Raw genomic sequence first — 26,241 nt, 5'->3', positions numbered from 1 at the left:
ACTATTGTAATAGATGAGTTTGTAGATTCTAATTTTGTTGGTTGTTTGGACACTAGAAAGTCTCCCACGGGCTGTGTATTTACTGCATTTGGAACTACAATTAGCTGGAAAGCTAGTCTTTAGAAGGTGGTTGCATTGTCCACTACTAAAGCAGAGTATATTGCTTTGACAGAAGCAATAAAAGAAGTACTATGGTTAAGGGGAATAACTCGAGAGTTGAAGCTGCAAGATCATGTTATCACTATCCATTGTGATAACCAAAGTGCTATTCACTTCTCAAAGAACCAAGTTTATCACGAAAGGACAAAACATGTAGATGTGAAGCTACACTTTGTGAGAGAGATTATTTATGAAGGAGTTGTGTTTGTCTAGAAAGTCTCCACTAAGCATAATCCCTCTCATATGATCACTAAAGTTCTACCAAGCATCAAGTTTTTCTACTGCCTGGACCTTATAAATTTGAAGTAATGTCAGCTAGTCTGATGTCAAAAAAGGGAGCAACCACTTTGATCCTTGTTTAGTTATGTAACCAAGGTGGAGATTTGTTGATAAGTTGGTCCACATAACTAACAAATTAAGCTGATAATTAAAACAGTTGTAACAAACTAAGCTTGTAGTTAAAATAGTTGTAACAAGCTACTAATATTAGTGAGTTGTCCACTTGTAAAAAAACCTAATATAAATAGTTCAACTACTGTTTAGTTTGTGTGTGATTCTTTTTCAATTCTTTTTAGAAAAACTCCTTGTAATCTAAAACTCATCTTGATAAATAAATTCTGAGATTTCTGTGTATCATTTCTGTGATACTTTACATAACATCAATCTTATCCAAATTGAATAAAATTGTCTAAAAAAATACATATAATCTAAGACTAAAAAAAATTATTTTCAATTTATTAAATAAATTCTGGTAACATTTTAAAAAAATTATAACTTTAGTACAATGAGGATGTTCCTAAATTAACCGGACAAAAAATATTTCTAACATTTCAAAATTAATGTAAAGTGCCTCCCAACCAACACGTTCGTCTAAAGTTCACATTGTTGCTTCCACCACAATCTTGTTATATTTTCTTTTATATCATTCACTATAGGAATAGAGGGTACTTCTCATAAAAAAAAAAAAAATAGTCGGGTAAGCCTTAACACCGCAACAAAGCTGTTTCATTGCGAGCTGCTGATCATATTCATGGGTTACATTCATTGAAAGGGCGTCTCTCCTTCTAGAGTGAGCTTCATCATGAAGTTATAAAATTGATTTGATGATAAAAGAAGAGAAAAAGAGAAAGATTATGTATTGGATTCTCTTTATTAACAAAAAAATAAATAATTCATAATTAATATTTATCAATAAAAAGAAGTTCAACATACGTCTAATCCGCCCTGAACACCACAGTGGTAGAAGCCTCATACTGGTACTAGTAAGTGTCTAAAAATTTGGATATTTGTTCCTTATCTACATAGGGAACCATGGTATATATGTTTGAAATAAATTTCATTTTAAGTGAGTTGAAAAAGCATTATCTTGTTCAATACATACTCCCTTTCTCAAGATTTTCAGACAATGATTCTTTCACAGACCCCAACACACTCACACAGAGGGATCCATTTAGCATTTTTCGGGACAACTCTATGCTGAAATATCACACAGCCACTGTTCTAAAATAACACACACACTGGCCCCAATCTTACCGCATCGTAAATGTCTTTTACTTAGACAAAATTATCTTCCATAGAGGATATATATAATCTTAAACCAGAAAAAGAAAAACTCATTTTTTTTCTTCTATTTGACTTGTTTATTTGTAACATCATATAGATATTTTGAAGCAAAGATTCAATACAATATCTCTGTATTCAATCATCACGAAAGAGAAAAAACAAAGACTAGATCAGACTATAATATAATAATTAATAAGGAAGCTTAGTTCAGGACCCCCTTCCTTATACAAAAGTATATGATTACAACTGATGAAAAAGCTCCTTTCCTGACCCCCAGTGACATTCCCTGTTACTCTTCTTCCTTTCCTTCATTTGCAACTTCATTCTCGATCAAATCAACCCTTCCACTTTTGCTTTTCTGATGTTTAGTTTAGCAGTTGTCCAATTAAAAAAAGGTTACAAAATAGGCATGTCCAATACTTGCAAGACATCTTTGAACTCAAAATCATGTGTTTGCCTGTTGAACCTCTCAACCAGTTTGTACCTCGCATCATTCAAATAAAAAGACTGAGCAGTTTCCAAAAGCCATTTTGCTTCTGGGTCAGTAAGCTTGCTGGTAAATACAACATCCCCACGGATCAGTACCAAGTCCTTGCTCTCTGCAAATTCTGTGTAAAAGGTCAAAGTAAAGTAAGGGGCTGCTTGTGTTCCTCTGGCCTTGTAATCTTCAAGACCTGTAAAAATCATGTGTGGCGTCTGGACTGCAAGAAAAGAATGAATACATTTGTGAGACAACGATGGAAGTGTTGAAAAAGAAAACACTCAGAATAAAAAAATCATTTGTTACATGTTTTCATAATATTTCAGCTTCTGCAAGTAGAAAATTTATTAAGAGGAAGAATCATTCTTGAAATCTTCCTCTCTTCATCCCACTTGAAAACACCCTCCAAACCAAAAACAAAATGCTTTTGGTGTTCCTCTCAACTATCAAGGAGATCTACCATTAACATAAATTTTCAACATAAGTTTAAATTTCTAAAACCTGTCATCATATGGAAAGTCCCATAAAAAGTTATAAATTGCAGGTGATCTAAACAATTAAAAAATAATATATAAAAAGCATTTCACTGTTGACAGTATGTTAACGTTGCAATAAAATAAAAAGATGTTGTGGTTGGAAAACAAGTGAAAACAATATTCTCCAACACCTTTTGCTTATATGTGGACAAGATTTAACCAGAATGAGACAAATATCTTAATCTTAATGCAATAAAATTCTATGTTTGGGAATCTAGTTTTTGATGCTAGAGCTGCAAATAAAAATAGTTTCTCAAAAATAAAAATGGGGAAATAATCCAACCAGAAAAGGAAAAAAGGAGGTAGAGGACAACTATCTTATCAAATATTAAAGATAACATACAAAGCAATTTCTTCTAATACATTTATTTCCATCAAACTGAACAAAACATAAGATTTCAATGTATTCCAAGTTCAGCTTTATCTTAAAATGCTTTTTGTGGTAGCATGTCCATAGTTATGTGCAGGGAGAGATTGTAATTTGATTTCTCAATAGTGAAGGTATATTCAAAGGGTGTCAATAGTAGTTATATGAATCTAGAAATTGTCCAGGACCTAGTGGCAAATTATTAACATCTTTTTATATATGTAGCTAAAACTGCATCTCATTCTCCAGGATCAGGAAATACATGAATTAGCTACTAGACAAGACTTTGTTAAATCGCATATCCAGGTAGATCTTCTCTTCTCACAAAAGGATCAAAATAGTTGCCAAATATGATTGTGTATGTTCATTAATGCTTAACTTTTGGTTGATTATTAACAGTTATGTTATTTGCAGTGCACTGTACAAGCTAACCCTTTGAATTTTCTAATTGCCAATTAGGATATCCTTATTTGCATAGCGGATTACAATAGAGTCCATGAATATAAGTGGACACGTAGCAATATCTTTGACGCCAGTCTGCAGATATTAATATCAAGAAGGAAAAAGTCCCTATCTTTCAAGTTCTCTCATATACGCCCATCCAAGTAATAGATAATATCATAATAATACCTACATAAAATGGGGAAATATATATTTCTCTTTTGGTCTTCCCAAATACAAATTAGCAATCAGGTGTAACACAGTTTTGATTTAAAAGTCAAAACAATTATTGATTTTTTACACATAAATAAGAGAGTGATTTTTGTCAAACCTTGAACAAACATTGTCGTGTATCCACTTCCCCTCCATAAAGGAATGACAAAATATCGGCTGCAAGGATAAAGAAAGAATGCTGAGAACTGGAAATCTAGAATAGCACAAATTCATAGTATCAATATTGATAAAAATGAATACCATTCTGAAGCTCTATGCTCCAGCAAGTGATAAAGTTTTGCTTTCATAGTTGCTCCAATATGACCTCTTCCTATGTGATACTGAAATAAATCCAGTCAAAGTGTCAAAGATTCATCATCATCATTCTGCTATATCATTTTGCTTGTATTATACTAACCACACAGAATTTCCCATTGATCAACTAACAGCCCAAATTTTCATTTGGTGTTTCATTTTTCATTTTTACTACAGCTTATATCCAACTTATCTTCAATTTTTTTCATCCTCAAAAAACCGAAACAAGTCGAACAAAAGCAAGTGGCAAAGACGAATAATAGAAAACATGTTGAGCCTATTCTTATCCTTCTCTTAATGCAACCAAACTAATACCATCTATTAGGATAAATTTCTTCACCCATAAGCACTGAAGAAGAAATAAGAAAGTAAAATAAACTGAGTTTCTCCATGAGTTAAAATCAACTTATCACCACAACTTTAAGAGAAGTCAGATGGGAGAGCTTCTATAAGAGTTATGGAAGAAGCTCAATTCGTTTTGCTCATTATATTATACTCTTCCAACGAGATTCACTAACAGAATCTATAAGTCAAACAAATCTAAACGATAAAGAACAAGTAATGGATAATTATCTAATTATCAAAGATTAAACAAAATGAGATAATATCATAACATTGTTGTTGGTACCAAACAATGGATAAAGAACAAGTAATCAACATGGCAATGAATGAGACATTACATCATCCCAAACAGAAGCAATGTCTTCAGGATACCGATCTTTCAATCTGTGGACATCTACAATAGAATCCAACGGCTTCGGTTGAAGTGGATTGAACCCAGAGGCAAATTTCGACGTTCTGCAGAATCCAACCGAACCCCATTTCTGGAAATCGCTTGGAATCTCTGGTTGATGCAATTTCTTGGCGGCTGCCACGACGGGAACCGCAGAGAAGGAGCGCGCAGCAAAAGGGTCGTTGATGAAAAACACGTTTTTTCTGGCCTTGGAGACTATGGTCCTCCAAATTGTGGAGGTTGGAGACACCCTTTGCATTGCGGAATTGGAAAATGAGGAAAAGAAAGGAACTTGAGGAGTCGAACTATGACGGCTCTAAACGGCGCTTTCAGTCCGAAGGATACATGGAATACATTTAATATTTAAGATTCTCTGACTTGTTAGTTTATGCAATTTTTTTTTAAGAAGGTAATTACTTAATGTACCCCTATTTTTGTTTGCGGCATCCCATATTTTCTAAAATATCCTTTTTCTCCTAAGCAATGCCTCTCCCCCAAACCTCCATGACCACCGCACCTGACCTCACCCAACACAACCGATGCACTCCATGAACAACATCGCACCTTCACGTCACACCATTGTGACCCATTGAACCTTCACGCAGCACCAAATCTACCATTGTGTCGTCCTATCCACAAATATATTACGGACTTGAATACTCCATAACCTATTTGTATTATGGATTGTTCAATCCCATTTTTTTTATTATAGATTAAATAATCCATAATAAAAAAATACATTACAAATTCAACAATCCAAAATACATTTGTGTCGTGGATTTCTTAATTTATAATGGATTTTTTTTTATTATGGATTAAGAAATTTGTCATAAAAAAATACTACGTATTGAACATTGCGTAATATATTTGTATTAGGAATTACTTAATTCATAATACAATTATGGTGGTGGGGTGCAATGTTGAGTTTGGAGCGTCAAGGTTCATGGCTCACAAAATTGCATGTGGTGGTGGTGGATAGGGGCAGGTGGTGTATCTGGTGCGGTGCGGAGTTGTGGAGGTGGAGTGCGGCTACCAAGGAGGTTTGGGAGAGATAGGAGAAAAAGGGTAAAAAAAGGATATAAGGAAATTTGGAGTTGTACCAAGCAAAAAGTGGAATGTGTTAAGTAATTGTCTTAAAAGAAAAGAGAATAGCAAAACAAGCCCAGTCCATTGAGGAACACTATAGTCCATAAGTCATAACCAAAGATACCAATCTCAACGCGTAACAAAATATCCCAAACTCTCACTCGTCGACGGCCACCGGATCGACCTCAATTCGCCGTCGTCCAATCGCTCTCAGTTCCACCGCCTCCGCCGCCGGCATCCAATTCAGTTTGGCCTTGCATCTCTCTCAGGTCCCTATCTTCTTCCATCCAATTAGTGTAGTTCTGACGTTTCGATGTTGCGGTTGCGTGTTTCATCGGATCCTTCTGTTTTGCGGTTGAGCATTTCGAATTGCAATTTTCCTTTGAGCTTTTCATTTCACTGGTAGATGAAACCACATTCTTCGACTGAAATAGTGTTCAAGGAGTGTGTGTGCGCGCGCGCGTGTGTGTACCATTACATTGAACTTTCACTTGCTCTGTCTCACGCTGATTCTGCTAGTGCTTATTTTGTTTTGTTACCCTTTTGTTATAGGTATTAAGATTCTACTAAAAAAAAGGTTGATCAGCGTAAAGATGGAGCTCACTATTACACAGCCTGATGATTGGCATCTTCACCTCCGTGATGGTTCCCTTCTTGAAGCTGTCCTCCCTCACAGGTCATTTTGCTTGCAAATAAATAATATTAAAAAAAAATACTCAGTGATACTCTCCTATTGTAGGAGTTAAGCATTGCAATTTTAGTAAGAAATAAGAAGAAAATAAAATGTAAAGATAAAAAGTAGAGAAAATGTCATATCACAAGTTTCTAGGTTTAAACATCTAGTTCAATATTATAAAAAGATAGCAAAATTAGTGATGATTTCACACACAAGATACAAGTTGGGGGCTTAAAATGGAAAAAGACATTGTTTGTTATTTGAGACCATAAAGCTCAAAGACAAGTTTTATCGTGCTGCTATATGACTAGCTATACTCTATGGTAGTGAATGCTGGGCTTTAGAAAGACGAGAAAAAAGTGGGAGTAACATAAATGAGTATGTTAATATGTGTGATCCATGTAGTATACTTCGTATAATGGGATAAGATTATTGTTATTGTTGATATTCTAGTATTTTCTAATCTATTGTGGGGTCAATGTGAGAAAGGCTTGCACACTGCATCTTTGTATAGTTTGGCATTTATTTTGTTAATTGCATTCCTACTGAAATTCACAAGAGTTCTGATTCATAACTTTTGCTCCCGCAGTGCGAAGCATTTTGGAAGGGCCATAGTAATGCCAAATTTGAAACCACCCATCACTACCACGTCTGCTGCTGTCGCTTATCGAGAGTCCATTTTGAAAGCAATACCTAAAGATAGCAACTTCACTCCTCTCATGTCACTTTACCTCACAGACGTGACTACCCCTGATGAGATTAAACTTGCAAGTGAGTCTAATTAGTGGGGTACATTAATTTAAAAAACATTACCTATGAAACATGAAGAGAAAAAAGTTTTAACTGTATCAGTAAGTTTAATTTGTGTGTCTATATTTATTTTTATATATATAAGTTTTGTTCTGAATCTGATTAAAATGAAATTGCTGTATCTTCTTTTGCTACCTCTTATTGATCAGCCTTGTATTTGTTGCAATGTAATTGCCTAACTTGTATAATGTTCGATATCGATCCTGTAACAAATGTCTTCACCAAGGAGGCCATGACAGTCAATGTTTATTTATCATTTGATTAGATTACACCCTCCATGCTCATCTGGCTTTGTTCCCCCCACCCCCTATTAATCATAGTACACTACTTGATTATGCTACTTGCACTGACAGAAAAAAGTGGACTTGTTTATGGTGTGAAGTTGTATCCTGCTGGTGCTACAACAAACTCCCAAGATGGTGTTACAGATCTTTTTGGAAATTGTTTTTCTGTTCTTGAGGAAATGGCTGAGCAAAATTTACCATTATTGGTAATTTAAATTTTTTTATTTTTATTTGTGGTTTTTATTTTGTTTATTTCTTTACATTCTCTCTTACCACCCCCCTTTTTTTTTGCGTGTCTATGTTTAATGTTCTTCTACTGATGCATAATAATGTATTTAATTCTTTTTGCTTCCATGCTTGCCTTCTTAATTCAAATCAGTTCGGGTAAGCCACATTTTTCATGAATTATTTTATGGCATTGAATAGAATGTAATTACTACACACTATGTTGGACACCAATTTTGGACATGTCCACTATGAAATCGTCTACTAATACTTCAACAATTAACTATGAGCTGAGTGGTGGTTGTGGCAGTCAAGTGCTGCCTAGTGTCATGTTTCCTTCTTTATATTAATATGTAAAACTTAGAAGTTCACATTATACTCTCTTATCTGCGAATCACTATGCATGACAGGTTCACGGAGAGGTTACAGATTCAAACGTTGATATTTTTGACCGAGAAAAAGTCTTTATTGAAACAATTTTAATGCCTTTAATTCAAAGACTTCCACAGCTGAAGGTTGTGATGGAGCATATCACTACTGCAGATGCTGTTAAATTTGTAGAGTCTTGCAAAGAAGGTAACATAATAAATTACTTGGAAGATCTATTTTATTATTGTATTGTACTATTTAATTTTAAAATTATTCTCATGATTTGCACATTTGTTAGGTTATGTAGCAGCAACTGTTACACCACAGCATCTTCTTCTGAATCGTAATGCTTTGTTCCAAGGTGGCTTACAGCCTCACAATTACTGTCTTCCAGTGCTCAAAAGAGAGATCCATAGTATGTAACATTGTTTCCTTCCTGTACAATCTAATAATAAATTTTAACATCTTCAGGTGTATATCAAACTTTTTAGTTTACAATTTGAAATAATGATTCTTCCAAAATTGACAAAATGATTTAAATCATATGAATTTACAATTTCTTTGTTTTGATCTTCAGTAAATTTGTACATTCCTTATTGATTTGATTATGTGAAAAGATAAATATGTTTTGCAGTACATTAAATGGTGTTTGAAGAAACATCATTATACTTTTATAAATTTTAATTTTCTGCAGAATGTAGTACTCAGTACATTGCTGAGTTTCTGACTTTACACTGTACTAATTCCTAAGTTAGGTTAAGGAAACGTCACTATGGACAATGATCATCATGTTGATAATTGTTGCCAAATTGTACAGGTCTTTTACATCATACGTTGAGCTCGTTTTGTTTGTTTCTTATTTAGGACAGGCTATTGTTTCGGCTGTCACTAGTGGAAGTAAACGATTTTTCCTTGGAACTGATAGTGCTCCACATGATAGGCGTAAAAAGGAATGTTCCTGTGGATGTGCTGGCATATACAACTCACCGGTTGCTCTATCACTATATGCCAAAGTTTTTGAAGAGGTAACACTTATATTATAATATTTTTATAATATAATATGTAAATCTTTGTTTTTATGTCTTCATCTCACTGATGTGCATTTTAGTTGGTTTCAGAAGGGGGTTTATATCATTCAATTGGAATAATATGCAGAGTTTCTGAGATTAATTAGTATTTAAATTGCGATTAGAAACAAAAATATCATTTCCAAGTAGTTGCAAAACAAGTAATACTGTACGTTAGAGGTGATGGTATCTGATAATGCATCCGGTGTTGACAAGTCTCTAATTTTCATATGCATTTCTCATGTGTGCTTCATGGTACAATAATATGCTAATGCCTATGTATGCGATGATATATCATATTTTGCATGATTCATTCTGAAAGTGTGTAGAGTTTAATCTTAATTTGTTTTATGAAATTGTTGCAATTTCAGGCTGGTGCACTTGATAAGCTAGAGGCTTTTACAAGCTTTAACGGACCTGACTTCTATGGCCTCCCCAGAAACAAGTCAAAGATTAAACTGAGGAAAGCTCCTTGGAAAGTACCTGATTATTTGTCATTTCCATTTGGAGACATCGTTCCCATGTTTGCTGGTGAAACCCTTGAATGGGAGGCATTGCCTTGTTGATTTGCTGTGTCTATTTGAAAGTTTGGTATCCTTCAGCTTAAATTATTGATTGCTGAGATGAGAATTTATGCAGCGTTCAAGAACTAGAGTCAAGCAATTTTGTTCTAATTTTATCAGTCAGTTCTGCATTTATTTTGCAGATTGTTCTCATTTCTATTTCCTAGGTCAGGTGAATTTAAGTATGAACCAGAACACCCACTGTGACTAATAAATTATGGGAATTTATATAGTATTCAGAGCTATGGTAATTTTGTAGTTCTAATTTGATCAATCAACTATGCATGAATTTTTCAGATTTGCCTTATTTCCATTTCCTGTTCATGGGTCTGAGCTGAATTCCTGTATGAATCCAAGTGCCCCTTGGCCACATGACACCGCATCAAATTTTAAAATCGTATGGCATTTACCTTATTTAAAAAGACTTCTATTATTGTGTAATTTCTCTTTTTCATTTTAATTTGCTTAGCAGCGTTATTTCATATAAACTATATTTTATTTACACATATAATGTAGAGACTGCACTGTATATTCTAACGTGTAGCCAGAGAATTTTCTGTTAGAAGCTGAATATAACACAAAAGTTGCCGATTTTGGCCTGGCAAAGCTGTTGGCAGAAACCAGATGCTATCTTGCACCAGAGGGGTTGTTCTATAATTCTATTGACCTGTAACTGCGAAGTTGATGTATTCCTGCGATGGTTTGAAACTTGAACAATGTGGGGATGTTCTGCTTTTGATAGATTCTAAATTAGAAGGTAAAACTCAATCTGGAACTGGAAGAGCTATCTAGAGAACGCAATGGTGCGTTCAAGATCATGAAAAAGATGGGCCATCGGGTACCTATTTTTAGTTTGAACTTGTGCTTATGCTCATTCTGAGACAGAATTAAACATCTTCATAATCAATCATATACCCCGTGTCTGGTACCTATTTTTCTTTGTTTTCATTTCCCCTCTTAATTCAAGATAATAGAACATGTTTTCTATAATTATCTCCAAAGGTTCAGACAGCTCAACACATACATCAGCAAGCACGCTACCACAAAGAAGGCAAAAGCCGTGAAGCGTACCAACGCCATGGAGGGGTTCAGCCAGAAACATCTATCCTTAGGTGGTCACACTCATTAGACTTCTTTGTTCTCCCTTTAATTAATGATCACAATACTCAATATAAAGGTATTGAAACAGTCATCATATGATTAAACATGACTCTTTCGTACACAACTGTAGTGTTGTTTTCCCCTTATTCTAATGTTAAGTGCAATAAATAAATAGCTGGGCCACTTTTCACTGTCAGGCTTAATTTTAGAGTTGGGCTTCCATGGTAAATAAATGAATTTAATGCTAGCCTTTTTTACCAAAGTTTGTGAGGTCATAATATGATGGCAACTCCAATTGCAACCTATCTATTTGTATATATAGTTGAAGGATCAACAGATGCACAGAATCTTGAGCATATGAGCAGAGAAAGCAATAAGCAGACATAGTATGATATTGAAATTTGCGGGACCAAATTACAATCAATATAAGCATACAATTAAAATTCATATCATCAACGGACATTCCATAAAAAGGAAAAATAGACAGTGTTTGTAGAATATTCCGAAGTTACAAAACAGATAAACTTGGATGAGGTTTGTGGCATTCTGACGCTGAAGGAAAGTAAAACTATAATCTTACACTGCGCCACCACTAATCAATATTTCCATATATATGTCCCATTTAGGTATCTCGTAGATCTCCATAGCATCTTTGAATATTTCATCAAAGGCTTTCTCTATGCAAAACTTGAATTTCTGTTCATCTATAAATCCCTTAAGAGTTTTCGAGGTGATTCTTAATTCTCCCACATAGCTCATAATTTCTACGTTTACATTCTACAACCACTTTTAGAACTCAAATTATCCAAAGCTGGGCCAAGCAATTATGGAAGTGCTTAATGAAACTCCCAAAAATGAATGAATAAATCAATAAATACCTGAGGTCCACCCGACATAGCGAAATAAACACCACTTACAGGATGATTTGCCAAAGCCATCTGCTCCATTGGCCCAAACATGTTGGATATAAGAACACTACAATTTCCCAGAGTGTTGTAGAAGGTTTTAGACGCAACCTGAAACACCAAACCATAAATTAGAGAAGTTGAACAACATAAAGCAAAGAAGATACAAGGGTTATGCTCTATACAATATGGGGCTCCCTTTAATTTACTATTAAAATCAATTTCACACACCTTAATTTACATTTCAATCACATGCAATGATCCAAAATTAATTATATCAAAATCTAAAACAGTTAATTAAATACATTACCATTAAGAGTGTATTTAAATAAACAGCTAATTAAATATTAACTAATTATATGTTTAAGTTATGTTATAAGTTGTCATAAAACTTACTAAAATAAATTTAAAAAGAATTACTGGAACACCATAAACTATTTTTATGAATATAGATCCTAATAACACTTTCAAACAAATCCTAAACTACATATACACACCTCAGGACCTCTTAATTTCATCTCCAAATCCAGGAGCAAACCTATGAGATAAACACTGAAAGAATGTCTCTTCCTCTTGATTAGTTTACGGGCATTCCAAACAAACTCAAGAGGGTTGGAGATTTTGGATTGACTTAGCTTTGGAATTGGTATTTGTAAGAAAGAAATTTTATTTCCCCAGAGACCTTGGACCTTTGGTTTTTGCATCTCCTTCACCGATTGTTACCCTCTAATATTTCTTGTGTTGAGCACTACCAAAGCTGTGGAGTTTGCTTTTCTTGTCAAGTAGTCAATATCTTGCATGTACAAACGAATTCCATAGAAAATTATCCCTGTAATCACATCATTTATTGTCCGCATTCATGTCACAATAAAGAAAAGATATAAATTAATTAATGTAGCTAGCTAACTTAATCGGATGACATAATTAAGAGTTCGATTTCTATATTTTCAACCAATCATAGAAATCATGATAAATATAAATTTTAAGATAGTTTTTATAAAAGTCAATAAACTTAACATATATAACGATTTTTAATTGTATAATCTTTACATTATTACTACATAGACTATTTTTTTCATAATTACTAATATCTAGATTGATCTAAGAGCATCTCTAACGAGGGTTTTTAAGAATTTCTTAAGTGAAGAAACTCTTACAGTTTCTTTCCCATCTAAGCAAATCTATGTGATATGAAGAGTTTTTTAAAAATAAAATTTGTATCTTTTTCAAGAAATTGCAAGAAATTATTTCTTAACAATAAAACAATAACATTTATCCGACACATAACAATATTATAATTAAATCATGATTAAGTGAAAATAAAAAAAATATAAAAGTGAGTTTTTTGAAATTTCCTAAAATTTCACGTCATTGGAGCAAAATTATGTATGAATTTTTTACGATAACATGATACTTTGAGAACCACAAAAAATAACTTATGAAACCCACTTAAAAAAATTTGGATTGAAGATGCTCTAATCTTACCACTCCAAGATTGGACTTGATTGCTTTAATATGATCAAGAGATAATGATATGTTTGACAAGGTGAAATACTTAGGCTTAGTTCCTTCATATCCAGACCTTATGGGTGTTTTGTCATCTTCAATCATTCTAGTCTTTATTATGCTAGATCCAAAATCTAACATGGAGCTAAAGAGGGAGGATATCACTGAATGTAACTTAAACATGTTTTTCTTTGCATGCTGTGAATTTGAAGGAAAAGTTAGTGGAAGAGAAGGGTCATCAGTTCTTTGAAGACAAGAAAGAAGGGCACCCATGAGGGAATAACCATCTCCAAGTGAATGATGAAATTTGAAAATTATTGTGCCTGCAGCACTGCTTGTTGGATACTTAATAAGATGGATTTCCCATAGTGGCTTGTTCTGAGGTGTCCGTTCATTTAGAATCCTTGTCACATAATCATCAAAATATTGCTCATACAATTCTGCTGAATTGCATTCAGGAAATCTAGGGACTTTTACATGCTCTTCAGGATTCACTTGTACCCTTTTCCATCTCATTTTACCAGCTTGGTCTCTGACCTGTGGTCAAACATTCAATTGAACAATTAAAACAAAAGGTCAATATGATGATTGATGAACATTAATTCAAATTTGAAATGAGTGTTGCTAATTTAGTACATATCACTAAGCCTTTATGAGTTGACTAACCTTATAAATAATTAAAGATTTAATTATGTTTTTAGTCCATCAAATTAAGGGGTATATTTCTTTTAGACCCTCAAATAAAATTTACATTTTTTGTCCTTCAAATTTTGGTGGAGGGACTAAAAAATATTTTTTGAATTTGAGAGACTAAAAAATACAAATTTTTATTTGAAGGACTAAAAACAACATACCTCTTAATTTGAGTGACTAAACATAATTAAGCCATGATTAAATTTTGTGGTGGACTTCTACTAATTACTAAATGCAAGAGTATATATAGTAAATCATGGAAGAGAGAAGAACCATAATAGAGGAGAAACGTGGGTTGATGGGGAGGAAGACATCTTCCAGCAAAGGTATAGTCTGTGAGTCATCAATTGGAACTGCCATTTCAAGAAAGCCAAAAACATAGGAGCAAATCACCGAACTGTTGAAATAATGTCCATGAGGACTCACGGGCTCTTGAACCTCATCATAGAATTGGTCCATTGTGTTAGTTTGTGTATGAAAATGAGAGTGAAATAGCACTTCAATTAAAAATATCTTTTGGCTGCAAAGCCAGACCAGGATTGATGATATATATACATTATTGTACGACAAATGATAAACATATCAGTGGGTTTTTCCACCCAGCATCTACCCATCACACATGATTAATTCCCGTGTAAATATGATTATTTTTTAGTTAAAAATATATAAACATGATTATATATAATGATCGATTTATATTTGTAGCATTAACAATTAATTATATCTCACAAGTGATTAATAGTGTAATAATTCATTAGGTTATTAAAATGTCTTAAAATAATTAATTTTACCGTAAAAATAGTTTTTTTTAAAAAAAGAAATTGTAAAAGTAGTTAAAAGTAATGGAATGTATATATACAGGTAATACAGCTATTGATCTGTACTTATTGCACTGATGGTTAAATATGTTCCTAAGTGATTAACAGACAGTGTCATAGGATTATTGAAATATAAAATGTAACTAATTTTTCCTTACAAGTAATTAAAAGTAAAAAAATATATATTATACAATTTTCAATATTTCTTTTTGTTGGCCAATAGGAGCTAAGACCCCAAAAGAAATTTATTTAAACTCAGTTAGGAAAAGAATTGACATTACATCAGCCATAACAGCGTTCTTAAGGAAATTAGGACAAAAACTAAAAACACTACCATCTGTAACAAAGTTAAACCCATATTTAGCCAAAATATCCGCAGGTTGGTTCGTCTCACGAAAAACGTGTTTCCACATATGGTTATTGAAATATATACTTATAATAACAAAAGAAACAATTATTTTTAATATGGGTTTTATACATAGAAATGGAAATAGTATGAATAATTATCTAAACTAAAACAATTATTATAAGAATCTGTTGGATCAAAAGAGTGTGTGAGTGTGTGTTCGTATTATTTAATGTTGACAGAAAGGCCTCCAAATGAAATGGAAACTCACGAGCTAGGCATGGGGTGCCAGGGCACACACGTTATGGCCTTAATGGTGTGGATAGAAAATAGTCACCTCTTCCATATCCCTTAAATAATTTGTACAACGCTTGATCTTTTTCAAAATAACTTTTGATTTATTGATTTGAATAATTGTATTAAATTATGAACATTTCTTTAAAACTCTAGGGATCCATGTTGTGTAAATGTACGTGCGTGACCATCAACATAAAACCGCATGGCCTACTAGTATCAAGCCAATTAATTGGTCAAATGGTCCCTCGACCTAGAAAAACAATGGCCAAACGGCTATACTAACTGTTCCCTTAGATGAATAATAATTTGTGTCTGACTAAGTAACCACCAGGATCCAGGTTATAAGGTGTAGGGGCAATTATCTTCACGAGATTTTTTTATTTATTTATTTGTATAGTGTAACAAACAAAAGTTTATCTCCATAAAAAAATAAATATTACTCTCATGAGATGAATTGTTTAAAATGAATGTAAGAAAATATAAGAAATAAAAAGAGATAATAAATTGATACTAATCTTACTATTTTATTCTTTTAATTTTTTGATAATATTGACAATATAAAAAAATAATAGAACATTTTCAAAAAAAATACATAAAAGATAATTATAATTTGGAAAAACAAATATTTTGGATTTTTTTGTCACCATATTATGTATTTTGTGATACTAATATTTTTTTATGATAATATTACAAATCATTTCTTGTCTCAATTAAGAAAAATTTCTAGGTTTTCCACCGTGACTAACTAATGCACTTAGATATTGATTAAGAAATTAAAAAGAATAAGTATTTATTGTAAAAATCATAGAAGAATATAAAAAAAGTCATAAACAACACAATTTTGTACATTCTAATAAAAAAATTTCTCTTTTCAATTATTTAAACAATGTTCTAAGAACACTCTATCATTAGCATTTGTCTAATAAACTTTAGATAAAAATCTATTTTTTTTATTCACAAAAATTGAACTCAGATTATTCAACTAATCGAGTTAGATTTCTTAATTGATATAAATCTAATTTAAATAAATAAAATTCAATGTTCTCTATGTTCTGTGTTCTTGGTTGAAATAATGCATCCATCACATGTGGTTTTGAATTTGTGATTTGTTAGTGATAAGTTTAATTTGCATAAAATTCTGGCGTGGTATCATTTTGTTAATTTTTTTAAGCTTAAATATTTTTTGTCCCTATGAGTTGAAAATATTTTAATTTTGGTACAAGTTTTTCCATTTATTTTTAGTTTGTTTACATATTTTAAATTTTGCTTCCTGTAATCTTTTTTATTCATTTTTAGTACGTTTTACAAGTTTACGTTTTCAATTTTAGTTCTCATTCTATTTATTTTTCCATTTTTAACTGACCAAAATTTGAAAAACACAAGTTAGAGGTATCGATATTAAAAAAATACAAGTTTATAGGGACTAAAAATAAATAAAACAAATTACAGGAATAATTTTTTAAAAAAAAATATAAACTTAGATGAACTAAAAAAAAACTTACAAAATCAAAATTTAAAAAGTACAAACTTGAGAAAAACGCATTTAAACCTTTTTTTTTTTTTACACAAAAGAGTTGCAGTAGGGGAACAAGGATCCTAGCTTCAAATTCTCCTTAGTTTTATGGTCTTTAAACCCTGGTAACTATATTTTCCCAAGTTTTGATTGCATGGTATTGTGGGCAGTGCCGTGGCAATGGTAAGGCCAATTTGGCAATAGTCTTAGGCCTCCCAGCAAGCTCTTAATTAATTTTATATATATTTATAAAACATTAATTTAAATTTAAATTATTATGTAATATATTTTATTATATTATTCATTATTATTTTGTTAATAAAATCATAAAATTTTAATATATTTATACACATAGATATATTATAAATCATTTGAGAAGTTTATAATTCATTTGAAAATGATAGAAAAATTAGTTTCCATATACTTTAAATTAAAAAAAATCATATTAATATGAATATATTGATTAAATTTTATGAAAAGAATATGATGCATATTTTGATAAAAATGAGAGTGGTGAGATTACACATTTTTCTATTTTTCTATTGTAAAACATAAAATTACTTTATACTTTTTATTTGAATCATAATAATTGAGAATTGTAAAAGTTGTAAAAATAACTATTTTTTGTGGACACATATGCAGGCACGTAAGGTTGATGGGTAGTTATTGCACAATACATTATGTACACGATTTTGTGCTGCGTAGTGATGACATTAATTCTTGTGTGTATTTTCTGTTGGCTGTACCTTTGTATAGGGGTGGCTTCTTTCCCTTTGGTATAAGTACAAGTTGAAGATCTCATATTAAAATATTATTATTTTAATCAACCGTGTAAAAAATAATTCTAATTTTTCATATAAACTTAATTATAATACTTAGAATTTATTGATTGTTTGCTTACTTTCACAATGTAATTTTACATTGTTAGTTTATAACAATGTTTAGGAAAAAAATCATATAAATTTATAATTTTTTTCTTGTAATTATATTTGAAGGTTAATCACAAGTCATATAAAATTTGGGTATTACAATCAATGTCAAAGATTTTTTTTTTCTTATCATGTTTACATTATAGAGTATTTATTGACTTTTTTATTGATTAATCTAAAAATTTGACTCGTCATTTTTTGTGAATTTTTTCCATCTTAATTATATTTTTTTATTTGTAAATCTCAAATTCAAAATTTTACTTAAAGGATCAAATCAAAGATCATTCAACTATCCCATGTTGGTTGTCATAGAGGAGATAAGTATGTTAGTTGATGTTGAAAATATGTTTTAATGAGTTATCCTTATCCAAAGAAAGGATGAAGGGTGTATATGACTTGAATATTTTGTAATCTCAAGGAATATAATGCTTTATGAACAAAAAATTCCTTATGAGTAATGAATCAAGAAAAATGATTCATACACTATAAGGTTGGATCTTGTCATATGACTGAATGGAGTGCAATTTATGAGGAAAGAGGCACAAACCCCGTAATTAAGGAATCATCAAATGCTCGTGATGTAATCTATTTTGGTGATGTTATAAATGAGGAGACTGGGTTGTGTTGTGGTCACTAAGACATTGCCACTCATCTTTAGGACTATGTCACAAAAACCGTCTAAACTTGAGCTCTTTGGTTTATTTGCTTAATCGCATTTCTTAGAAGCATGGTGAATCTTCAATTCATGAAAAATCAGTAAACTGATTCAAGTAATTCATTATAAAAATAACAAGAAATCTCATAAAAACAATATAAATTAGTATAATATTGTAAATATTGAGAATTTGGATAAAAAATGTATTTTCATGTAAATCCTTTTAAAAAAACTCATGAAAGTCTACAAGAAACTAACGATCCCACCCTCTACTGTCCAACAACAATGTATGTTTAGTTTACATTTATTTTTTGTAATTGATACATGTTTTGTTAAACCACCAATAAGAACCATATTTTAACTTTTAGCTAGAGTATCCCACAACAATTTTCATTGAATGAATAATGGACCTATTTTATTTAAAAAAGAAATAGGTGAATTGAGTCCCTGAAAGTTCAATAAAGTTAGGACAAGTCTCAAAATTTACAAAACAATTATATATTATCTATTAACAAGAATCTCACATTAACAATGTGCAAGAAGCTATATTATTTCTACACATAAGAAAACACTATTAAAGACTAAAGAAAGCTATAGAGAAGATAAAATAACAACTCGATCAGATATTTTTCATTCATATCAAAAGGATAGAGAGAATACAATACATATAACCTAACTACTATTGATGGTGATCCTACAAGTATCATCATCCTAGCTTAGAAAATTAAAAATAAAAGCTAAATAACATAATAGATAATATTTTATTATTTTAACTCAAACCAATAAATTTCTTAACCCATTTAATTTTCATTCTTTTGGGCTTCATTTGACTCATTCTATCACAAACTCGGGTTCATTTTCCATAATAGTCAAACTTTTACTAATTAGACCAATTTTTATTGGTGTTTATTTTACAATATTGTGAGAAGTGCAAAAGTAAATGCTTAGAAGAAAAAAAAGTGCCAAAATGAAATTGTATGTTGTCATAAACTTCTAAAAGGGTTCAACAACTTGTGATAAGATATGTTTCTTGATATCTCAATCTTGAGTACCAAAACCATCGCCGTTTTGATAAAGGATATGAGCCATACGAGTTGCGTTTGTGGCTTGACCAAGAAATGGCTTCATACTTCCATCTCTAAATTATACTCAGACATAACTCAATTCCTTTTAGGTGTGAAGCAGTGTCAAACTAAATTACCCAACAAGCATTAACTCTCCCTAAAAAGGAGGTGATCCAGTTGCACCTTCTAGTACGACTACCTTGTTACAACTTCACTCCAATCATTATCCATACCTTCGAAATCCCCCTCCTTGCTGTTAAGGTAACGACTTTAGGCATGGCCAACTCCCATAGTGTAACGGGTGGTGTGTACAAGGCCTAGGAACAAATTCATTGTGATAATGTGTTTCTAGCATATCTCTTGCTAACCTGAGCAAGCATTCAAATATTTGTCCTACATTCATTCTTGAAGGTACCCCTAGTGGATTGATGATCATATCAACGGGTCTTCCATCTTACAAATAAGGCATATCCTATCTAGACAACTTCTTTGAAATGATACCTTTATTTCCATGTTTCCCAGCCACTTTATCTCCTACTTTAATTTCACATTTCTGTAAAATATATATACAAATCATTTTTGGATTATAACTGGAACTGACTTCGAATAGTCTTGACAAATGAATAAGTATCAATTTATAGACATTTTGATTGAGGAAGAGAATCCATGATGAATGCTTTTTTTCGCTCGCTATGTGTGTGCTAACTAAATGCTCGCATGATTGGTTGATGGATGGGTGAATTGCATGAATGATGAGACTGGCCTAACCGAAAGTAAAGGCTCTTCATGAAGCTAATGAACCATGTCTTGCCTAATTTTGATAAAGCTTTTGAAATTGAATGTGATGTTTCTGGTGCGGGAATAGGGGTCATACTGATGCAGGATTATAAACCAGTTGCATACTTTAGTGAAAAGCTTCATGGGACAACATTGAATTATTCCACATATGACAAAGAGTTGTACGCTTTGGTAAGGGCTTTGCAGACATGGTAGCAATATTTGTGGCCAAGGGAATTCATAATTCATTATAGCCATCAAAGTTTGAAGTTTTTGAAATCTCAAGGTAAGCTTCAAATGAGACATGGCAAGTGGTTGGAATTCGTTGAGATATTTCTTTATGTGATCAAGTACAAGAATGGTAAGGAAAATATAGTGGTTGATGCTTTGTCCAAAAGGTATGCTTTGCTTACTTCTTTGCAAACTAAATTGCTTGGTTTTGAGTTTGTGAAGGACTTGTATGATAATGATTCTAACTTTGGAAAAATATGTAATTCTTGTTCGAAACATGCTTTTGGGAACTATTATAGACATGATGGTTTCTTGTTTAAGAAAAATAAATTGTGTGTGCCTGGCGTGAAATGTTAGTTAGAAAAAGTCATGGGGTGAAATGGTGGAACATTTTAGTGTGAAAAAGACTACAAAAATTCCACATGAGCATTTTAATTGGCCTAGCATGAAGCATGATGTGCAATATGTTTGTGACAAGTGCATACCATGTAAACAAAAAAAATCTGAAGTCATGCACCTTTGCCAGTGCCTAATCACCTTTAGACTGGTGTTTCAATGGATTTTGTATTAGGACTACCTCGATCTCAAGGTGGTAAGACAATATATTTGTTGTTGTTGATAGGTTTAGTAAAATGACGCATTTCATTGCATGTTCCAAAACCAATGATGCAACACATATTGTTGATCTTTTCTTTAAAGAAGTAGTGCACTTGCATGGATTGCCAAAACAATAGTAAGCAATAGAGATGTGAAGTTCCTAAGTCATTTTTGGAGAACTTTGTGAAATAAGCTGGGAACAAAACTCTTGTTTTCCACTGTGGCACATCCTTAAATAGATGGACAAACTGAAATGGTAAATATGACACTTACCACCTTGTTATGTGCTATCATTCAAAAGAATTTGAAAAATTGAGAATGCTTGCCACATGTTGAATTTGCTTATAATAGGTCTATTCTCCTTTCAAAGTTGCGTATGGCTTTAATCCTTTGACTCCTTTGGATATCTTACATTTTCCTTCTAATGAGTATGCTAATTTTGATGGTAATAAAAAGGTAGATTCTATCAAGGAGTTGCATGCAAAAGTTCGAGCCAACATTGAGAAGAAGAATGAACAATATGGAAAGCAAGAAAATAAAGGCCACGTCAGAGTTATTTTTGAACCAAGAGATTGGGTCTGGGTTCATATGAGGAAGGAAAGGTTTCCTGCTCAAAGAAAATCCAAGTTGCAACCAAGAGGAGATGGGCCTTTTCATGTTCTAGAAAAGATAAACGACAATCTTACAAGCTGGACTTGCCAAGAGAATATGATAATATAAGTGTTACCTTTAATGTGGATGATCTATCTTTATTTGATGTAGGTGGATTAGATTCGAGGACGAATCCTTTCAAAGAGGAAGGGAATGATAGAGGTGCAACCAACCCATCTAATGACTCTTTACATGGGATTGAAGGTCTTATGACAAGGTCCAAGACTAAGAAGATGAAGCTAGCATTGCAAGACCTGATTCTAAATATCAAAAAGAAAGAAGACCAATGTGAGTTAAGGGTTGTACCTAATTGGGTTACTTTCCTACAAATTGATGAAGATGCTTTGAGGCCAACTTGAAGAATCACTTTGAGAAGCTCAATTTAGAAGACAAGAAGCATTCATAGGCTAAGTTGATCAATTTTGGTAGACTATTAATATTGGATTGATTAGATAATAACTAAGTCCAATTTCTATCATTTTATTTCTAATTTCGTAGTGGTTTTTTGGCTTAATTTTCTGGTAACTTTTCATTTTCTCTTAGTCTTACTAAATGTTTTCTAGAATGCTCCAGGTCATTTAGTAGCTAGTGGGAATTTATTTACATGTTTATTGTCATTTATTTTCATTTAGTGACATGCAATTATAAATGCATTTTGTAAATGCATATTAGCGAGAATTTATTATAACATTTCAAGATTAGCCTATAAATAGGAAATTCTTGTATCCTCCTAAAGCATAATTTAAAGATTAATGAAATTGAGAATCTCTCTATTGTGGGAGTTTTTTGTTTGTTCTTGGGTTAAGAACTTGATAGTGTTCTACTAGCAGATCGCGGTTAGGGACAAGTTTCTTTCTTTTTATGCTTATTTTCAAGACGATCATGAGTGTTCTCTTATCACCTCTCTTGATGGTGAATCTTGATTGACTGACACTAGGAACTGATTCGAAGAAACAAGAAGCATGAGATACACGGTGGCAATATTTCCAATAGCAAATTACTTGACTTGATGGATAGAGGGCCCTCCAACTCAAGCACAAAATCAATGTTGAGTCAACAATCATCAAGAGGGGCGAAAAACACAAACTGAAGCAGAGGATCACAAAAAAATGCAACACAAAAGGGGTGAACCAAATGCTTGCACGAAGGAAAAAGTGAATCAACCAGCATGCATAAGGAGCATGATGACTTGACGCCGTCCTCACCTTCCTCTGGTTTTACCGGCAGCCTTCTTAGAGTTCCAAAATAAATGTTGGCAACTAAACATGAGGATTATGCTCCTTGTGGGACATAACTCAACACCTTACTGCACGTGCTGACGACAAAATATGAATGGAGTAGAATCACTGGCCCCGAAGATGAAATCCAAGAATTTCTTAAATATTGTTGCATCGATGGAATATATCCCACGCTAGACCACTTTGCTTCCACGTATAATGCTTTGCAAAAGTCTATCCACTGTAAAATTAATTATTAAGATGGGAACTTAATTAATTATCATATATGGTTTTGATATTGATTTGATCGAGTTTGTAAAAACAAAGAGATCAGTACTTGTTGGTTATAATAATTAGTAACAATACCACTTTCTTTAGGTAAGGTAACACCAAGTGAAAGTTATTTTCTCCGCCAATCTCATAAGCAATTTCATTTCTTATGTACTCTGGAAGCTTTTCAAGAACTTTCTCGTCCCATTTGTGTGTATGACACATTAAATAATCAGTATAAGCAAGCTCACATTGCTACATATATACAATTAACTTTAGCTTGTTTGCACAAAAAATCTATTTTCTTATATATGTATATTTTTTATATTATCTTAATTTAAAAAAAAAAATCTTATGTTTTGTACCCGTATACTAATATGGTACTAGTATTTTGAAGACGATCTAATTAAATGAGATAAAATTAACTGAAATTTACATATATTTAAATTAAGATATTTTTTTCTAATATTCCGAAACGGGATTGTGTACAACATAACGTATATATTAACAATCTTGCTCTATCTTGTAAATAAACAAACCTTTCAAAAGCCATTGTGAATGGCTTCAACTCTTCAAATGAGGTGTATATATCATAAACATCATCGATGACTGGCACGAAAGTAATCACTTTAGTGAGCCATTTCCTCTCAGATTTATACTTAGGCTCAAATGCAACTCCTGCTGCACACAAGAAGCTTCTACCAACCTATTTCTTGCAAAGCTCAATTCTTCTTTTATGCCAAGATTCTCCCACCATCTAATTAAAAACACTAATTAGTATTTAGCAGTCTAATAATTTTTATCTAAATTTTTTTTTGGTGGTTCAAAATATATACCTGGATAATTCCTTGACCTCCATTTGAAGTTTAGCATGAATCAAGTTGAAATTTAATTTAGCCAATTCAAGTAAATTTGGGTCCATGTGTTTCTCCTTTTTGTATTGCTTGACGTGCCATTTGACCTCAAACCATGGTACTTTCCAATGGGCAGGAAGCTCCAAGGCATGAACCATTCTTTCAATAACCAAATTAGAGTGTTGGTTGACGTTGATGAAACTGGGAGAGAAAGTGATATAGCTTATACTAGGGTCTGCAAGAAGCAAGGGCTACAAGGCCCAAAAGGGAGATTGTACCACCAACCTACTTGAAGGACTATGTGCAGAATGGCTAACATGAGCAAAACATGCTAATAAGATAGTAGGTTGTTAAAAAGAATAGTATTGTTATCATTCTGTTAGGATATTTTGTTATTTGCTTTATCCTTTTCGTTAGTGTTGTTGGGAGCTTATCCCCGAGCACTTAGCTCTATATATGTAGGAATATGCTTTCCTTTGAGAGCAGAGAAATAAAATCTGAAATTTCCCCTTCTTTCTTACCTTTTGGAGGGTTGTCTTAGTCCTCGAATTCCAAGGCTTAACATTGGTGCTTTCATTGAACAATGGCTGAATCCACTCGCTCCAAGTCCAAGATGGATCATCTTGAAGATGCCATTGTGAAACTCACCTCTTCCCATCTCTCCATGTCAACCAAAATCAACAACCTCATTCATCATATGTCCCAGTTAGAAACCACCCACCACAACCTACACTCACTAGCTTCATCCGTCGCCAGTCCCTCTACTTTTACGTCAAAATCTTCACATCGTCTGAAGCTCGAGGTTCCTTACTTCGATGACTCTAATCCAACTGGGTGGATATTCAAGATTACTCATTTCTTTGAATATCATGCCACCCCGGACCACGAACGGCTCACTATTGCCTCTTTTTACATGGACGGACCAACCTTATCATGGTTCCAGTGGATGCACCGCAATGCTCAATTGACTTCCTAGTCTGCCTTTCTCCATGCCCTTGAAACTCGGTTTGCTTCTTTAACTTATGAGGATCCTACATGACTGCTTTTTAAGCTCACGCAATGTGCTTCTGTTAATGAGTACTTATATGAGTTTGAATCCCTTGCAAATCGGATTCTCGGACTTCCGGCGCCATTTCTGCTTAGCTGCTTCATCTCTGGACTCAGCCCGGAGATCTGCTGCGAGGTACAAGCCTTGTAACCATTATCGTTGATTAAGGCAGTCTCTCTAGCTCTCTTATAGGAGGAAAAATTCCTTGATGCTCGACGTCCTGGCCGCTACAAATCCCTTCTAAACACTACAGGACCACTAGGCCCACGACCACCCCCAACCATCTCTCCCGCACCTCTACTCTCCACCCCCTCCAAACCACTGTCTCCATCCATACCCTTCAAATGTCTTTCTCCTTATGAGCTTGCAATGTGGCGAGAAAAAGGGTTATGTTTCAACTATGATGAAAAATTCACATGTGGCCATAAGTGTGCTTCTAGCTTGTTCTTGTTGGTGGCAGATGAGGATGACACTCTTATGGAACCTTCTCACTCGATCCTGAACCTGGATCCACCCAATCCAACTACCGAACCACCTCAAGCCCAAATCATCCTGCATGCCTTATCAGGCCATATTGCCCCTAAGACCCTGTGAGTGATGGGCCTAATTGCTAATAAGGGAGTGCATATCTTACTAGACAGGGGTAGCACTCACAATTTCCTCTAACACCGTGTGGTTCTAGCTTTGGGCATGTCTCCAACAAATACGACCCTGTTGCGCATAACAGTCGAAAATGGTGATGAACTCGAATGTCACCAACTTTGCAACGATGTGGTGGTGCAGATACAGGGACATTCCTACCCTATTGATTTTCATGTTCTTTCCTTGTGCGGTGCTGATGTAGTCCTGGGAGTACAGTGGCTAAAATCTTTAGGCCCTGT

At 33.1% G+C, this 26,241-nt stretch overlaps 3 protein-coding genes and 1 pseudogene across 4 annotated transcripts; 1 reads left to right on the top strand and 3 right to left on the bottom strand.

Moving 5' to 3' along the window:
- Positions 1–1,836: 1,836 nt before the first annotated feature.
- Positions 1,837–5,196, bottom strand: LOC100306526 (uncharacterized). The gene is made up of 4 exons (XM_003539884.5): positions 4,756–5,196; positions 4,022–4,101; positions 3,879–3,937; positions 1,837–2,423 (listed from the first exon to the last, which is right to left on the bottom strand). Exons 1-4 carry the CDS (start codon positions 5,065–5,067, stop codon positions 2,119–2,121), a joined length of 756 nt encoding a protein of 251 aa, XP_003539932.1. The 5' UTR covers positions 5,068–5,196; the 3' UTR covers positions 1,837–2,118.
- A 786-nt stretch (positions 5,197–5,982) lies between these two features.
- Positions 5,983–10,184, top strand: LOC100815210 (dihydroorotase, mitochondrial-like). 2 transcript variants are annotated; one of them, XM_006591848.4, is made up of 8 exons: positions 5,983–6,358; positions 6,447–6,570; positions 7,160–7,341; positions 7,734–7,870; positions 8,300–8,465; positions 8,557–8,673; positions 9,123–9,283; positions 9,697–10,133. In XM_006591848.4, exons 1-8 carry the CDS (start codon positions 6,301–6,303, stop codon positions 9,889–9,891), a joined length of 1,140 nt encoding a protein of 379 aa, XP_006591911.1. In that variant the 5' UTR covers positions 5,983–6,300; the 3' UTR covers positions 9,892–10,133. The 2 variants fall into 2 exon arrangements, with proteins under 2 accessions (XP_006591911.1, NP_001242305.2); NM_001255376.3 differs by having other exon boundaries at positions 6,020–6,163; positions 9,697–10,184.
- Positions 10,185–11,406: 1,222 nt separating this feature from the next.
- On the bottom strand, positions 11,407–14,552 carry LOC100818421 (O-acyltransferase WSD1). Its single transcript, XM_041007726.1, is given in 5 exon segments — positions 11,407–11,766; positions 11,868–12,005; positions 12,392–12,746; positions 13,381–13,937; positions 14,367–14,552. Coding segments are annotated over 5 exon segments (1,437 nt in total). The 3' UTR covers positions 11,407–11,565.
- A 5,092-nt stretch (positions 14,553–19,644) lies between these two features.
- LOC121173140 (alpha-farnesene synthase-like) lies at positions 19,645–24,877 on the bottom strand (annotated as a pseudogene).
- Between the last annotated feature and the right edge of the window lie 1,364 nt (positions 24,878–26,241).

Source organism: Glycine max, chromosome 12 (genome assembly GCF_000004515.6).
Source record: "Glycine max cultivar Williams 82 chromosome 12, Glycine_max_v4.0, whole genome shotgun sequence".
Taxonomy (NCBI): Eukaryota; Viridiplantae; Streptophyta; class Magnoliopsida; order Fabales; family Fabaceae; genus Glycine; species Glycine max.
Note: the sequence above shows the minus strand (reverse complement) of the source record. Positions and strands in the feature narration are given on the sequence as shown.

What these genes read in the sequence shown, in the direction of transcription:
- LOC100306526 (XM_003539884.5), bottom strand. Translation starts at nt 5,067, where the DNA reads ATGCAAAGGGTGTCTCCAACCTCCACAATTTGGAGGACCATAGTCTCC. An exon ending in GAGCATAGAGCTTCAGAATG is followed by an intron (nt 3,938 to 4,021) that starts GTATTCATTTTT and finishes TTATCCTTGCAG; the next exon opens with CCGATATTTTGTCATTCCTT. An exon ending in CACGACAATGTTTGTTCAAG is followed by an intron (nt 2,424 to 3,878) that starts GTTTGACAAAAA and finishes CTTTTCTTGCAG; the next exon opens with TCCAGACGCCACACATGATT.
- LOC100815210 (XM_006591848.4), top strand. Translation starts at nt 6,301, where the DNA reads ATGAAACCACATTCTTCGACTGAAATAGTGTTCAAGGAGTGTGTGTGC. An exon ending in AGCAAAATTTACCATTATTG is followed by an intron (nt 7,871 to 8,299) that starts GTAATTTAAATT and finishes TATGCATGACAG; the next exon opens with GTTCACGGAGAGGTTACAGA. An exon ending in GCTCAAAAGAGAGATCCATA is followed by an intron (nt 8,674 to 9,122) that starts GTATGTAACATT and finishes TTTCTTATTTAG; the next exon opens with GACAGGCTATTGTTTCGGCT.